This window comes from Molothrus aeneus, chromosome 3 (genome assembly GCF_037042795.1).
Source record: "Molothrus aeneus isolate 106 chromosome 3, BPBGC_Maene_1.0, whole genome shotgun sequence".
Taxonomy (NCBI): domain Eukaryota; kingdom Metazoa; phylum Chordata; class Aves; order Passeriformes; family Icteridae; genus Molothrus; species Molothrus aeneus.
This window is the reverse complement of record NC_089648.1, coordinates 37,972,800-37,990,153: the sequence shown is the minus strand read 5'-3', so window position 1 is coordinate 37,990,153 and position 17,354 is coordinate 37,972,800. Positions and strand designations below refer to the sequence as shown.

Here is a 17,354-nt window from a genome sequence, read left to right as displayed (position 1 = left end):
ATTTCTCTATTGAACAGGCTAAAAGGGGTAAAAGAAAAGCTACAGATACATTAAGGGGATCTTGTGTACAGTTTTTGACATCCTATAAAAAAGCAAGTATGCAAATAAAAGCTCTATAAATATATACAGAACAAAAGCAAACTTCAAATCCTTGCTAGCTGGTTTTGTTGCATAACTGGTAGAGCCTGTCATGTGGGACTGCTTTTTTCTGGACACGTTTCAGGTTAATGATTTTTCCATTAACTGCTTTGAAAACAAAAAAATAAAGATACTCTCAAAATTGGAGAAGAGTACTGCGCTGCTGGTAAGGCTTCGACTGAGACATGGTGACCCTTGACTATGCCTTAAGAAAGCTAAACATAAATGGAATCAGCAAAAGGTTAAAAAATGTAATAGGCACAGCCTGTGGGAAAAGGCTAAAAGAACTTGTTTACTCCAAGAAGAAAAGCTAAAAAAATAATGTCTCACAATGTAGACAGATTATTGTTTTGCTCCCTACATGGAGTTCAGAAAAAAAAAATATTACAAATTTTCAGTAAAGGGTAATAAGACTACATTTTTAGCCTTATTATGTAAGGCTAAACATTAGTTCTCTAACTATAGCTGTAATATTAATGACTGAGCCTGGCCATCTAAGATATGTGAAATCATACCAATGAGGATTGTTTGAACATACAGATCTGATTTCCACACAGCTTCCTTGTGTCAGTGCATGCCAAATCAACTGGAATAAATGATTCCTTGAGATCTCGCTCAGACTCACACTGCTGCTTTTAAATAGGAGTCTAAGAAGTATGCTGGCCTCCATTTTGGTTTTTCATAATGCAATATGCCAAGGGGATTAAAATTCTTCCACTCACACAGCAAAGCGAGGCGTTGTTGTGGGGTGTCATGTCATATGCTGAATATATATAGAAGAAGGAGAGGTTACCCAATGCTCTTCCTCAAGCCTGCTCCTCTCTAAGCAAGCAATGAGGGAGGAAGTGTGAACAGAACTTTTTGTTGGGACTTTTTGGTACAGTTTTTGAGCATTTTGGGTTTGGTGTGTGTGTTCTGTGGTGGTTTTTTTGGTTGGTGCTTGAGGTTTTTTTGCTATTGTTGCTGTTAGGTTTTTGTATTTGTTTTGTTTTGTTTTAACCTGAGATCCAGCAGGGAAGATGGAAAGAGAAGGAAACAATGCAGCCACGGCACCGAGGGCTTCTTACAGAGTGTAGCTGTGCCCCAGGCTGCACTCTCAGCCCTGCTCTGGACCTTAAAAACTGAGGCTGCAAGTCTTTGGAAAGCACGGGAGATAAACATCCATTTTCACTATCTCTAGTGCACTGAGCAAAGATATAAGAATTTGTTTGTATGGCCCATATTTTCTAGAGATAGTATTAGCAAGGTTAGAGTTTATCTTCCCTCCTACATAAGTAACCTCTGCTCAGGTATGAAATAGAAAGTGCTGGTCAGAGATGGGATCTTAGACCATTCCAACTAAAATTATCGAAGTACTTGTCACAGAATCACAGGATAGCTGGGGTTGGAAGAGACCTCTGGAGATCATTTAGTCCAGCTTCCCTGCCAAGGCAAGGTCACCCAGAGCAGGTGACGCAGGGACGCGTCCAGGTGGGTTTGGAATGTTTCCAGACAGGACAACTCCACGTCCTGCCAGCTCCGTCCGTCCCGGAGCTCTGCCGCCCTCACCGTGTCACCTGGTCCCTCACGCCCCCATTCCCCCCTCACGCCGCGCTCGCGCCACCGGGAGCGGAGCCACACGCCCCGCGAGGGGCGGTGCGCGCCAATGGGGAGCCAGCTGCCACGGCCCCGCAGCCAATCGCGGCCCGCGGAGCCGCCGCGCGACACAGCCCCGCGTGCTGCGGAGGAATGCCGGCGGCTCGGCCCATGGCGACCCCTCCTCGCCGCGCTTTGCGACGCTCTCCCCCCGCTGCTCACGCCGCGTTGCTTTACGGCCCCTGCCTTTCCCCCTGCCCGTGACCGTCTCCGCGGGCCGGGCGCGCGCGGGGGGCGGGGCCGCCGGAGCCAATAGGCGGCGAGAGCGCCGCGGTGACGGGACGGGGCGGGGTGGGGGGGAGGCACGCGCAGTGCCGTAAAGCGGGCGGCGCGCGGGGCAGTTGTCACCGGCGGTGGTGCGGTGTGAGGCGGCCGGGCCAGGCGGGCGATCGAGGGATACCGCACTGCCGCCGAGACGCCATGGCGGCGGCGCTGGGCCGTAAGGCCGTGGACTATGTGCGCAGCAAGGAGTTCAGGGACTACCTGATGAGGTGAGCGCGGCGCGGGGGGCGTCATCGCCGAGCCCACCGCCCTGCCCGGTCGGACGGTAGGGACCAGCGTTCGGTCCCCAAACCCCTCAGCTCCCCGCAGCCTCGGGGCGCCCCGGACGGGCTCGGACGGTTGGCACCGGTTGACCCCTGGCGAGGTCGCCCTCGCCGGCGGCTGGCCGGGGGCAAGGCAGCAAGGAGCCGGCCCGGAGGTGTCGTGTCCCGTCGTTCCACTTGTCTCGCACGTCGTCACCTCGGCCCCCCGGGGCAGTCGGGGCTGTCGCTGTCCCGCCCCGGCCCGAGCAAACCGGCCTTGACCTTGAAGTGACGCGGCGCGTTTCGAAGCTGCCGCGGCAGCTGCGCCCCTCCGTGACCTTCCCGTCCCGGCTGTGACAGCCGCCAGTGCCGCCCCGCCGCGGGCAGGGGCTCGCTGCGGCACAGGAGCCCGCGACCGGGACAGCCTGACCGCTGCCTGACACAAGGGCAGGGAGAGCTTCGCTCTGCCTTTGGCGGAAGCGAGCCTGATCATAGATACAGACTGAAGATCGGTTATTTGAATCTCTGAGTACGTGTAAATAGGTGTCTCTTTGCAGAGGCTTGTCGGAGTCCCGCTGTCGTGGGAGCGTGGCTTAAGTCACTTCCCGAACAGCTCAGTGCTTGTGTCAAGCTTTGTCTTGCGTGAGGGATATGGCAGTCTGGACTGCAACTATAAGACTGCCTTAAAGAACAGTTTTAGCATACTTTAATCTTGTTGAACCACTGTGCAGGAACAGTCTCGGGTAGGCAGGCTGAAGTTTCTCCAGCTGACAGGCTGTTTGACAAACTAAACAAATAAAAATGGTCTCATCTAATAAAGGTGGTTGGGCAACCTTTTGCTGTAGCTGTTGCTTGCTGTTTTGCCTACATCTATTGCACCTGGTGTTTGATGTTGAGCAAGCATGTAGGAGGACATCTGTTTATCTGAGAAATGTAGTCTTGGCTCAAGTAGCAGGAGGTGGTATAAGGCTGCATGGACGAGGGATTATAATGTAAAGCCTTAAACTTCAGGAGGATAGGCTTAGATGAGATATTAGGAAGAAGCGCTTTATCGTGGGGATGGTGAGGCACTGGAAAGTTTGCTCAATTTGTTTGGCATTCACAAAATCAAAATCCACAGAAACAGTGGGGCAAAAATATGAGAAGCAAGAGAACAACCTTGAAGCAAAACAAAACTCCAGAGCAGGCTTCTGTGATTCCTTTTGAAAGTCTTGAGGATGCCATGTATGCTTGATAGATGCATATGAGTGTTAACATTTAATTGATTGTAACACTATTCATGTGAACCATGTTAATAGCCATTGAACCAGTAATCTGCTTCATCATTAGAAAAACAAACATCCAGGTGAGATAACAGGTGCTTCCTAATGTCATCACAGTTACTGGAAATATCTCTATCCTTGCCCAAGACTGAGAAGTTTTAAAAAAAAAAACTTTCAGATGTATTTCGCCCAGTTTTCAAACAAGCTGTATATGTGGCTGTATCTCAGTAAAAAGAGCATTCCACAGGTTTCTACCATTGTGGATGCAGTGTGTTTTGCCTTGCTATAACGAAGACACCCGCTTAATTTGTACTCCTGTTACTGGGTGTGTCATGAAGAGCTAAAGCCAGTTGCTCCATCTGCTCTGGCCTTTCAGCATTGTTTCTTGCTCACTAGGAGATGAGTGTCTAAGTTATTGGCTTTTTGTTGGGTTTAAAATTTAAATAGCTGTCCATAAAGACTTGTCTGTCTTCTGCATAAGAAGAAATGGAGAGTTATGTTTTTGCATTTCTTCCTGAAGGTGATTTCTTCCTCAGACAACAGGACTCTAGCCTGAAAAAAACGTCCTTTCTTTGCTCATGGAGAAAAGGTGTCCTAAAAGCTCTGAGACTGTGGAGTCTGTTCCAAAAATCAGCATCTAACCACTGCAGGGAATCAAGGCTTTATAAATGTGCAACTTGTTTGTCAGAATTAATGAATTAAGGTGTTGTTTGGGATACTGGTGATAGGCTTTAGATTGCTTGACCCTCAATAGAATGACTTAGGTTACCCAAAGTGGTGGATTAAGTGCTCCATTATTATGGCTCGGGGCAATCAAAAACTTGAAGAAAACTTTTGGAATAAGTAGCTTCGATTTCAGCTTCATAACCTGCAAACATGAAAGCAAGCAAAATGATTGCATGCTGCTTTGCTCAGGTGGATATGTCTGGCATTGGAATTGCATTATGTCATGGGTTAGCTTTTAGATCTTGCACAAAGAAACAGGAGAAGTTGCTTTTAAAACTGTCATTAAAAATTAATTGTTCTGCCAGTTTCACATCTGGCTTTTCTCTAGTGGTGATTAATAGGGATCTGAATAACTGTAAATCATATAAATACAAGTTTACCCTAACTGCATCCTAATGCTTCAAAATGAGCATAGTAAGAACATAAGCTGTAGGTAGACTTTTCCTGCTTGTAAAATGCAGCAGTAATGTTATTTAAAACTAGCTGATTAGCATATTAAAGCCTGACAGCTCTAGGTATTGTGAACCTGAAGTTGCATTTTTTCTCCAGATTCTAAAAATGACAGCTGTCACTATAGTCATATTATCTAAGCCTCTAGTAGTATGCAAGTGCATCCTCTTATTTCCTATCCTGTTGATTTAACACATCTTCTGAAAAGCATCTAATAAAACAGCTTCCCTCCTCTTTTAAGACAGAACACATCATTCTAGACAAGCTGTCGTTTTCTTGTGGTGGAAGCCTAAATTGCTTTGATCATATAATGAATTGCAAGGAATGCAAAAATCTCCTGGTAACAGGGAAAGAGGCATGGACATTGCAGTGTGCTGGGGCACTTCTGAAATGTCTCTTCCTGATGACTCAGCAATGCAAATGTAGCGACTCTGTTAATATAGAGGGCTTTGAAATAGAGGTAGTTCATTTTCTGGAAAGCCTGAGCACTTAAACTGATGTGAGCTGTCTAGGAACTCTCTTTTAATTTAAAAAAACTTCAGAGGAGTTAGCATGGGTAATAGAACCTAAATTAGCTGATCTTCAGTTCTCTTTAGTAAATCTTTAAACATGAGGACGTAAAAACTTTAAAATAAAAAGTTCTCTGTGATGTGTGCTAGAAACTGAAGGACACACACCTGCTTGTCTTGTGTGCTCTGAGAACTGAACAATCTGCCGTTTTGCAGTGCCCTTTCCACTTAGGGGATGGCAGTATGGGGAAAACACATAGTGACAGTTCCCCTATACTTGCAGAATGGTCCCTGGCCTACTAATATTCTTATTGCCAGAATGAGGAAAATACATGCAAAAATTTTAGAGAACTAAGTCTTTCCCACTGTAGGCTTTTTGGAATGAACTTAGTACGGATACAAGGTATTGTCACCTCTGGGTTCCTCTTGTCTTGTCTAGACATTTATACAGAAAACTGATACTTGGAAACTGAGTAAGTCCAACGGTTGCTGTTCACAGTTCTGAAAACATTAGTTCAATGTTTTCTTTGTCAAGGGACTGAATTTAGTTCTTGGAAACTACTAATTTGGAATGGAGTCACTTCAGAAATAGAAGCATGCACATGGGGCAGTATCCTCACTATTGGATGTGGTGCATGTGTTGCAACTCTCTTGGCTGCAGAGCTTTGGGGCTGGATGCCTGTTTCCTGGGAGAGTCTATGTGCCCTTGGTTTGCCCTCTTCTAGAAGTATGTTTTCCACTCCCATGTGATTGTAAGGATAACCTTAGAAGACCTTAGCCAGAGCTGCCTACTCCATTAAAGTAGTATCAGTTTGATTCTATTTTAGGCTTTTACTTCCCTGGAAACAACTTACACTTTAAAAATTAAGGCTGACTTCTGTTGGCACAAAAATGTGACAGAAGACACATGTGAACTTGTTTCGTTAAGGTTTTATGAAGAAATTTAAGATTACATTTGTCTTGTGAACTTCAGTCAACTGTTGCTGCCAATCAGTTAAAGAGGAAACAAACAAGTGGTTAGACTAGTCAAGGGCATTAAAATGAAGCACCTTGAACCAGCTTGTAGTGAAGCCTCACTGAAACACACGTCCTTTGTGATTTCCTAAGTAGACCTGACTGTTCCCTTACCATAGCTATTTATAAAATGGCCATCTAAGAACATGGAAATCAGTGTGAGGGAAGTGATGGTTACAAAGTGTTCTGCAACTCAGGCTTTCTATTAGCCTACCTATTTCTCATAAGAAATGCCTTCTTGTAAGTCTTAATTCAGAACTAAGTCTTGTCAGTACCTTTATTAGAAAGAAGGTGTTTAAAAGTTAGTAAGCTTTTGTTACAAAAGCTTTGCAGCAAACAATATTAAATGTATGCTGTAGTTTATCTTTTGTGCATAGATCATTAAGTTATTACCTAAACTGGTACCTAGATTATCACTGAAATGAACCCCATACATGACAGAAGTGTAATTGCATATATCACTGAGAATGTGTTATAGCTTATGTTTGGTACAGCCACAGTTGACCCAAATTTAGTGACAGGAAGATATCTGGCAATCTTTGGTTTGACCTACTTAGAGGTATACAGAGAATTCCAAGCAACTTCAAAGCTTTCACTGAAGAATTTTAGCTGTTTAGCTTTGTCATGACAAAGCTTGATGTCTTTTGGCATCCTTTAAAGTACTTGGGGTGGGATCTTGGGTGCTCTGAAGGGTTGAATGTCTTCCACTGACCATAATGGGATTTTATGTAGCTGGGGAAAAGAGCAGCAAACACTTGTCACAGTGATAACTTTTGTGGGAAATGGGATTTTTTTTTTAACACCAATGCATTATTCCAAGTTAATGCCGTGACAGCTTCCTGACTTCTGCCTATTTTCTATTTGTGGTATGCTTTTGTCTATGTAGATTATGAAAGAAAATAATGTGTTGTTTTTTTTTTTCTTCTTTCTTTCATGTGCTTTTTGAATGGAAAACAATGATGGTGCACTTGAACAGTACGGTAAGAAAAGGGAGGGGATTTCTGGTTTCACTTTCTTCCTAACTTCAGTAACTTGCTGTCTTTTTCCCTTAGTACTGCTATGTACTGTTTGTCTGCACCTGAAAGGCATAATAGAAACCTCCAGGAGTGATGCACTAGGAATATTTAATTGCAAGTGTGAAGCTAAGATGACCAAGTCATCTTCAGAATGCCTTAAATTAAAGCGGCTTTGTCTTTTTCATGCTCTTTTGCTAAGAAGGTCAGAGCAGTGTGAAACCCTTTATTCTACGTAACAGCAATACTGTTACATAACCAAACTACCTGCCTTATCTGTAACAGCCTTCAGGCCAGACAATAAATGTACAAAATAACTCACACTATTCTTCTGTCCTGGACCCTTACTGTTTGCTCCTTAAACTGTAAGTGGGAGTTTTATGCCTGTTGTACTGTGAATCGTAATGCTATGGAAGAGTTGCTCTTCTACCTAGACAAAAGACAAACTTATGGGTATATTTTAATTTTTGTGAGACTTCAAAGGGCTGCCTGCCTGGACGCCTTTAAAGCCTGATAGCCATCTCAAGGTTCCAAATAAAACTCCTTGTCAGCAGAGAAAATCTACTGCTGCACTACTTTTGTTTACTGATGATTCTTCAGCTTGCACAGCCTGGATTTGAATGGTCCAAAATCTATGGTGTATTATTTGGTTATGTTCTAATGGCAATTGATTATGTAAAAATATCAAATTGATTTAATTTACTTTTCAAAACAGAATTTGTCACTCAGATTCTTAAAAGCTGCAAATATTTCAGAGATTCAAGAAAAAAAGCTTATTTTTCATAAACTGCAGTTGTTCAAATGAGACCCCTGAAATTACTATAAAACCATCACCAAGTACAGGTAGTGTCCCTCCATTTGAAGTTTGCTTTGGTGTGGTGGTACATTTGAAATACCATGTAGTCATGCAACTCTCCTCAGTTGTGTCATGTTACCTCTGATGCACTTGAGAGCTTTAACCACTACAGATGTCAATTTTCCTATCACTAGGAATATAGCAAACAAATGCTTTTACTCTGATCTTCAGAATACTGTTATATATCTGAATTTGCAGAAATACTATTGCACTGAATTGGAACTATTAAAATTGTGTGTATAACTTAAACTCACTTTTTTTCTATTTAAGTTTCTTCTATTGCAACTGCAGGAAGCAAGTGTGGCTTTTAGTCTGACTATACTGTTACAAGCAAGACTGGCAAGACAGTCTTAGAATGAAAATTGCAAGAAATTTAAATACCCCCTGATAATTCCAAATCATTAAACATGTTACAGTTACAGAAAGTGTCAAAAGAATGGATATAGCTGGTATCTGCAAAGCTTTTTCTTGTGAGGTGCATCTCTTTTGTTGTATCTGACCAAGTTACTTCTGAGAATGAGTTTCTATTTAGAAGAAGCTGAGGCAAATACTGTGTGCATCTTGTGTGGAAGGAATTCTGGTGAAGCCTTTTTGCTCATAGCAGTAGCAGAAATTGAACTCAAGTCGTTATTTTGCTCAGTTTAGAGTCTTTCAGATAATACTTATCAAAATAAACTTATCAGTTTTTCTGATTTGATCCTTTCCACTTCTTGTCTCTATTCTATCTGTGTACACACCTGTTGCTAACTGCTCTCCTCTGACATTTGTTGAATTACTGAGTTTTAAGTATTCACCAAATATTTCAGCAATTGCAGGTGTAGCTCAGGGTAAAGTTTGCTTTGCTTGCTGGCCCCATTCTTTCCAAGAGAGGGTGTAAGCACTCACAAGATGCTTGCTGAACTTTTCTTCATCCTCAGCATAAAATGAAAATGAACCTTCAGTTCTTCACTTCATCAAGTCCTTACATTTTCATTATATTTTTGAGAAGCCTTAATTGAAAGAGGGAAATGCTAATTCTCTGTGCAGAAGTGAGCTATAAATCTGACAATATCAATCAGATGGTTAGTGACTGTTAAGCTATAATTACACAGAATTCTATTTCAATGGCTCTAGATAGTTCCTCTCTGATCTGAAAGAAGATCCAGAGTAGGGTCCTTTACCTTTCCTTCTGAAGAGTAGATACCACTAAAAGAAAGGTTTAATTTCTCTCTTACATTAAAAATAGTCTGTATTTTCTTGGAATTTTACCAATAACCCTCCCTTGTAGTTTTGTGTGGCTAAGAAAAAACTGTAAGAATACTGCAGGTGATTTTTGTTTCTGTTTAACTTTATATTTGTTTTCCCTCTTCACAGCACTTTTGGGGGCCAGTTGCCAACTGGGGTCTTCCTGTTGCTGCTTTTAATGATATGAAGAAATCGCCAGAAATTATTAGTGGCAGAATGACGTTTGGTAAGACCTGAGACAAACTTCTTGTTAGGAAACTAACTCCAGAACACAGTTTCTGCCGTTTAAGCAGTGATATGTTATTAATTGTCTGCAAACTTGTGGTCAAAGCAGATGTAGATATCAAATATCTTCTTACGTAGCTTTAGATGCCATTTAAATTGAAGTACTGAAAAACTGCAGGGCTCTTTTTTGGAAAGCTTTCCACTAATTTGGGAGGGAAGAGTGAGGCAGCTCTTGACCCTTAGCAGTTTTCAAGACTAGACTGTCTCCTGAAGTATAACTCATTATCTTAAGCTATTGCACACACTTGTTCAAAATGTATCTCTACTCAGTTTTATTCTTTGTATAAAGAACAATGATCCTTTGTGGTTAGCGTGAGATTTAAATATTTGTCAGCACTGACAAAGTGAAGAAATGGTAATGATTGGTCAGCAGGGTGCAAGAAGCAGCAAAGAAAGCTTTAACTCCTTGCAAAGTAGTTGTCTATAGGAGACTATTGTGACTCTTAATGAGAAATTATTTTTAAATGCAATAATAAGCAATATTTTTCCACCTCTCTTTAGAACATGTATAGTTTTTGCCTAGATGTCTGTCTCTATGTTCAAATTATTTTCTAGGATTAGAAATCTTGCAGTTTTAATTTATTAGCTTAACTTTGGCATTATATCTCTTCCTTAATTCACTTAACTTAATTCTGAGTAATTCTTCTTCCCACAAGCAAAATATATTTGGCTTAAGAAATTTTATAGTCCCATTATCATTAGGCTCTGCTTAGAGTAATTCAGTCCCTTAATCAGCTTCCTTGAGACAGAAGAATAGTTTAAATAGTCTCCAGTACAGCAAAACTGTTTTGCAAATAGTGTTTTGGAGGCAGCTACCCAGCTCAGCAGTGTTGAGACACCTTTTTAAATTTTTGCAGGTATATATAGTTTGTGTGTACAGAAGCAGGGGGATGAAAAAAGAATATTTGTACTTTTAAAAAGACTGTTTTCCTTGAACAATTAATTTACCAATTTTTTCTTTAAGCCTATCAGAACTTTACAAAACTAGGAAATTCTTGGGTTGTAGTTTCCTGAATTTAAATTATGGTCGGAGAGTAGATCAAAATAGTTTCTCATCTTTCTGGAAAGCAGACAAAGCTTCATGTTTCTGAATGTTCATGATTCCCTGGACACTAAAAGCTCCTGATCTTAAAATGTACCCAGAAAGAACTCTATTTAGGTTATTAGTGTCTTTAAAAATACTTTGTCTTAGAAGTTGTCAGAATAATAGTATATGACAGACTATGTCTCATTGAGATAAACTCCTATTTTCTGGCTGAGGTAATTTAGATAATAAACTAAGAAGGCTTCAGTTGCATCACAGGAGAGTGTATGAGTAAAATCAATTTTTATGGAAAGCTGCAGCCATGTAGATTTTCTTGTGTAGTAGAAGTGAACACTGTTTTGTCTTTTCTTGCATTGGATCCTCAAAGTGGACACGTTTGTAGGGTGGTTAGAAAACTCATAAGCAGCAACAAATCTTCTGCCTGTCATTACATTTTACTAGTATGAAAATTGTGACTCAACAAAATGCAGATATTTACAGTCTCTTAACAAGATCTATCATCCTTTGCAGCACTTTGTTGTTACTCCTTGACTTTCATGAGATTTGCCTACAAAGTGCAGCCAAGAAACTGGCTTCTTTTTGCATGCCACTTCACTAATGAAATTGCACAACTTATTCAAGGAGGACGACTGATCAAATACAGGCAAGTCACATTTTTAAATGGGGAAGTCATAAACTGATGGCTCCTGGAATACTCTGTTAGTGATTTTTTAACTGTGGTGCAAAGCTCTGCATGGTTTCTGAATTTGTTTAACTTCATTACCTTTTGCAAACCTGTTAACAAGCTTGTTGTCAGTAGGCAGAACTTTCTACTTTGCACCTCCTTTGAACCTTCTGAGGTCTGCACACAGAAAAGGCAGGAAGCCCTTATGGTCGTGAGGGAGTGTAGACAGGGCCTTCAGCAGCTGCTGGCTATTTTGGGGGTTTTTTTTGTGCAGTCTGTTGGTTCGTCTGCATCTTGGTAACTAATTCCTGAGATGGAAAACATCCATAAAACTGTGAAGGAGCGGTACATCTGGAAGAGAAGTCACACAAAACCTATCAGAGCTGACTGTTTCATACATGAGGTGGAGCCAACTGAGTGTGCCTGGGGAACAGACTGTGTTCAGTCTCACACCCTGGTTGTGTAGCAAGCAGTGCAGACACTGCCCCAAGCAATCCTGGTGATCAGGATTATGGGTTTTCTCTCTTCTGCCCCAAGAAACTACTGTGGAGCAATAGAGAATGAAACCTTCTGACATGTGAATTAAAAAATGAGACTGATCAGTAACTTATGCAGAGACAAGTCTACTTGCAGCTTTGCACAATGTCCTTCGTTCATAAAGTTTTTTTAATAGCAATTGTATTTCAATATTCACTCTTACAAAAGCTGTTTTTCTTTTGGCAGGCTGGAGAAAAAGAACTAAATATATTACTTGAAATAAGCCAGGGAATGTATTCATCCTGAATGACAACCAAGGAAGACATGCCATCTACAGTTGCTGTGACAATTACAGTGGGGATGAAACAGAAACACTCATTATGAATATGACCCCACCAAGAATTCTTCTAATAATATTTTTATCTTGCCTTTTAAAAAGTACATTCAGCGATGTAAACCATTACATTTAAAGTCTTGCTGCCTTACTGATCTTTAATAACTACCCTTTTAATAAAACATTATCCACCCAAATAACAAGCAATATTTGAAAACCAACTTTTTTATCTAACAATGTACAAAAGTGGCCCATAATAGTTTGACAAAACTCATTTTAAAATCAACATGAACAGAGGTCAGTAAACAGAACTGTAGGTGGTATCATTGTTTGTATTAACATATTCTTAAAAGCCATTTAACTTGAGTGCATTCATTCCTATTCTATTTTTTTTTAACTTAAGCAGTGGCTTGCTGATCTACAAGAACAAATGTGTAGATAGGCAGCCTGGGGTGAGCAGCCATCCCTCTTCCCTCACTGCATGCCTTTTCTCAGTAAAGAGACTTCATTAACATCCATTTTTATGTCGCACACTATTTAAAGAAGGCTTGGAAAACAAAAGCATAGCACTGAATGAAGGAAGGCAACGAAGCCTGATACTGTTCTTTAAGAAGTTCTACGTGGATTTTATTTTTTCCTACTGTTTGAGTTATTCTAGATGTATGTAATTCTTACACAGGCAAAAACTAAACTTGTTTGGAGTCTAAGATCTGAAAGATGCCAAGTGCCTTTCAGTGGTTTTTGACTTCATTGTGAGAGTGATTTTCCTGCATGATCTGCCTGAAAGTTACTTTGCTGTAAAGGTAAAATTGACAAAGAATGTGAGAACGTGTGTTCAGATTTTTTTTCAGTGCAGTGTTTTTGAACAATAAACATATTCCAAATGGCAATAAAACTCTTGAATACTTGGAACAGTTTTGTTTTTCATACTGTGATAACAGACCCAAAAGTGAAATTTTATTATGGAGTGTCACTTTATTACTGCAACAGCATGAAGCAAAAACGGGCTGAAAAAGTAAATGGTATCTACTGAATTTAGGTAAGTGTCCTGTGGATCCCAATACCTAAAACTTCTTCCCCCAGCAGCAAAAAACTGTGTGTGGGGGTAGTATTTAGGCTTAGCAGTTCCAGTGTGATAGGCAGGGTTGAATTCAGACCTCTTATTATGCAACTAAGTCAGTATTAGCTATTGTCTTCTAGCAGTTAGAGCAAGTCTTAATTGACCATCTTCTATTGTGATGTTAACTTTTTTTGATGGACATACAGGAAAGATGTAAATAGGGCACATCTGCTGGATGGCTAAGGCTGGTACTGCCTGCCGATTCTTGCTTTGGAAAAGTTACTGCAAAAAAGCTGCCCCCTCAGTACTGTTGTCTTGTCACAAAAGTAGTCATCCCCCTTTCTCCCTGTCTCCTGGAATAGAAGCACCGTTGAACTTCTGTACAAATGAGTAGTGAGACACGAGCAGATAAGGACAGCTGATTGTTCTGGCACCTTATAGTTTGTTATATTACTTCTGGAGGGAAAAAATAAGCTACAACTGAGTTTGATCTTCATTGGTGTGAAATGTTTTATGCTGCTCTTGCATGAAGCTTGCAGTGCAGGCTGTACTCTACCCTCACCTGCTTTGATCACTGTTCATTAGCTCTGATTGTCTTTGCTCCTTTACCCAGAGGATACCATTTGCAAGAGTCCCTTCTCTCATTTTCCTGGTAGTTGCACCATACTTTATTTCCTTCTATCTCTCCTTTCTTCCTCTTATCCATTCACTGTGATAAGGCTCAAATTCTTTCATACTGGACTAGAGCAAGAGTGAATTGCAGATGGAGAGTGGGCTTTATACCCTGCTTTAATTAGATGTTAAACCAGGGATGCTTCCTGCAGCCCATACAGACTTAGAAAAGGGGGAGGGTGGCAACAAACCATATTTTGTGGGACTTGAAGGGACCTGGCCCTGTTTGGGAAGGGAAATCCAGTGTGGGCTGGATTTCCACTGCCTGTCAGTCTGCCTAGTGACAAAACCAGTTTATATGGGCAGAGTGCCATCAAGTGGCTCTGGCCTGTGTCAATCAAAGCATTAATTATCAAGCTGTTTACATACCATTTCTTTGTTTAAAGGTGCTGGGTGTAAGGGGATCAGTGCAATATTATTAAAAGGAGTTCTTGCAATAAAGAATTCTATGATTTGTCAGAACCCTACTCCTCTGGCACAAAACACTGAAATACACTGGCATATGGCTGTTTTAGGATGGGGCTGCTTGGGATAATCCAAAGAGGAGAACAATAGCTTAAAGAGAACTGGAGATGGTGTATTCTTGAGTTTGAAAACCTTAATTGTGCTTCCTTTTGTTCTTTTCTTATTCCCCTCAGGTAGCACTGGATGAAAGAATGGGGCATTGTGAGTTTTACTGATTAATTATAAGTTAGAGCTCAGTATTTGCTTTTGATTTATAAGATTATAGGGCTTGTCTGTACTTGCTATTGTTCTGAAATACCTGCTTGGTTTTAATTTCACAGCTTGGTTTAATAACAACTTTCATCTGTAGGATATATCCTATCACTAGAAACCTGTGCTGCTCTGCTCCCAGGCACTGCCCTGTGCGTTCTGCTTCTGTTCCACCACAGTATGACTGGGAACCACGTGGCCTTTCCTCTCTTGCTGCAGTGGTTACTGCTATAGCAACAGCTGCTGTCTTCTTTCATGTCTTCAGACAGAAAAGAATTTCTCATCTTTCTGAGAAAGTCCTGCTACACTGCTTGTAAGGAATGCAACGCCCTTAGGAATTCAAGTGGGAGAGACTACCAGCTAAGCTCTCAGTCTGTCCCTTCCCCCTTTCTCCCCAATTTGAGCTGGAGATGTCTTGAGTCGCTTTCGAAAGGGAAGACTTAAGACTATAACTGACCATGGCATCAAATTAGCTCACAATTTCTTCTGCTATTGCAAGATTGAGTGTCCTTGATCTGGAAGCTTGATTATTTATGATTCAAATGTGGAAATAATTTGGTAGCATGGTAATTACATGACAGAAAGCAATAACCATAATTGTGTGGTCGGAAGAGAGGGAATTACTTTGCAAGGATTCTTTAATGAATGTAATGATGTAATAACACCTACTGATAGTGAATTTTGTTCAACCTCATGCAACTGTCTCATGCTTTATAATCATTTTAGCCAAAGCTGCTGTATATGGGTGGTGCGGTTGTTTTGGGGGTTTTTGGAGTTTGTTTTTGTTTGGGGGTGTTTTTGTTATTTTTGTTTTGGAGGATTTTTACTTCTAAGGCTTCTGTATAAAGTGAATGTTCCCTACTCTAAAACCAGCAGAAAAATCTCTTGGCCCCAGTGCTACCAATACAGTCTGCCAGCTCTCAGAGAAAACCCATTTGTAGTAAAATGTAGTTCTCCATAGCATTGAGGGTTACTTTTTATTCTCCATACAAAGCACAATGGTGTCATCTGAGCAAGGACAGCACAGTAGAGAATTGAGTGGGGAAAGTCTCAGTAAGTTTAGAGACAGAGGAGGCAGTAAAAAAGGGAGAGTTTTCTCCTTGGGACCAAGACAGGTTTTGACATGGAAATAAAGTGCTTAGAAAATACAGTCCTAGACTAGGACAGACCAGTCTTAGAACTACTCCAATGTTTTCCCTGAGTTCTTGCATGAATGCTGATACAAACTCTGTTATGGTCAAACTATTATGTAGAGCGTCAAACTACCAAATGCATTTACTTCAACTGTGTGTGTTTCCAGTGTACATGAATCTGTATTACACTGGTATGGATGCAGACACAATTAATTTCTTTACATGTCAGTTCTAAGAATGTGAATGCACTTAAAAAGATCAGGAATAAAAAGATGAGATAGAGACAAGTAATAAAATAACCTATTAGAGTAGTATGTTCATATCACTTAGTCCCAAGCCCTTAATGAATACAATGTTTCTTCACGCTCACGTGACAGACTTCAAAGTTATCAATAGAATATAAAACAGTAATACAGGAAATATTCACAAGCACAGTTACCAGCTCTCTTAGGTTTTCATCCTGTGTCTCACAGGGTGCATTGGTCCTATCTGCATTTGAGGAAGAAGAGTGGCTCACTGCCTGATGCAATATGACTGCAGTTCTGCTTCTGCAGAGCTGGAGTATTTCTGCTGCCAACTTACACAAAAGCTAAAAAGTTTGTTCTGATTAAGCAAGACATTGCTGCAAGTTTTACAATCTCTATAAAGTAGACAGGCAATCAGTCTGGTGTTTAAAATTAGGCAATTTCTTTATTAAATTAATTGTGGAGAAATCTGTCTCTCCCTGCCCAATCCCTTTTTGCCTTTGCAGATCTAATACCTACCAGTGCACTGCATTTAGTCACTGTGGTAACCACTTAAAAATAACCAGTGTCCATTGAATCAACTCAATAGCAGCCAGAAGGCAGAAATAATGGTTTTCTGTATAACCTGCTCTGAGTGTCATCACTGGGGTCCTGCTCCTTCCAGATCATCACCTCTCTTTATCACATGGCCTAAGCCTGACCATAATATTGCTCTCTTCTCTTCCTACTCTTCATCCTTTCCCTGTCTTCCCACCTTCTTTAACAGCAGGTTTCAAGTAACTATGGCAACAAGACTAGGAATTTTACGCTTATTCGTTTCGTCTGAAATCTGGGTCATGTCTTTCTCATTAAGTGAAACTTGTTTGGAGACAACTGGTCCAAACCCAGCCTTTGGTGCAAGATAAGGCAGTGTCAGTTACGGCAGCACTTACATGGTGGCTGTATTTGGTCCATTGTGTTAGAAAAATGTAAAGGTACAAAGTAAGCCACTTAAAATTTGGAAAGTATTTAATAATTTCGAAAGCATTTAGTACATAACTTAGAGGAGAACCATTGCTGTAACTTGCTCTAATTGATGTTGATTTATAGGCTGATGGGAATAATTTCATAATAGTGTTTCTAGTCCTAAGGTATGTGTTAACTAAAGGGGTGCCTTCTCAGAGTGGTATCAAGTGATGTAAATTATGTCAGTATCCTCTTTCAAGAAGAATTGTGGTAGTGTGAAACCTTAAAGGTGTCTTCTGACAGGACAAGATATTAATCTCATCTAATCTGTCACTGCAGTTGGGCTCTGACTGGATCTGAGATCACAGTTTCGGGACAGAAAGATTTCCAGATTTTAACTTGTTTCAGTGCCAAGGGAGTAGCAAGATT

General features: G+C 40.8%; 1 protein-coding gene across 1 annotated transcript; it reads left to right on the top strand.

Annotated features, from left to right (window-relative positions):
• Positions 1–2,075: 2,075 nt before the first annotated feature.
• On the top strand, positions 2,076–13,068 carry MPC1 (mitochondrial pyruvate carrier 1). The gene is made up of 5 exons (XM_066545629.1): positions 2,076–2,264; positions 7,235–7,238; positions 9,481–9,577; positions 11,192–11,324; positions 12,069–13,068. Exons 1-5 carry the CDS (start codon positions 2,194–2,196, stop codon positions 12,085–12,087), a joined length of 324 nt encoding a protein of 107 aa, XP_066401726.1. The 5' UTR covers positions 2,076–2,193; the 3' UTR covers positions 12,088–13,068.
• Positions 13,069–17,354: the final 4,286 nt, after the last annotated feature.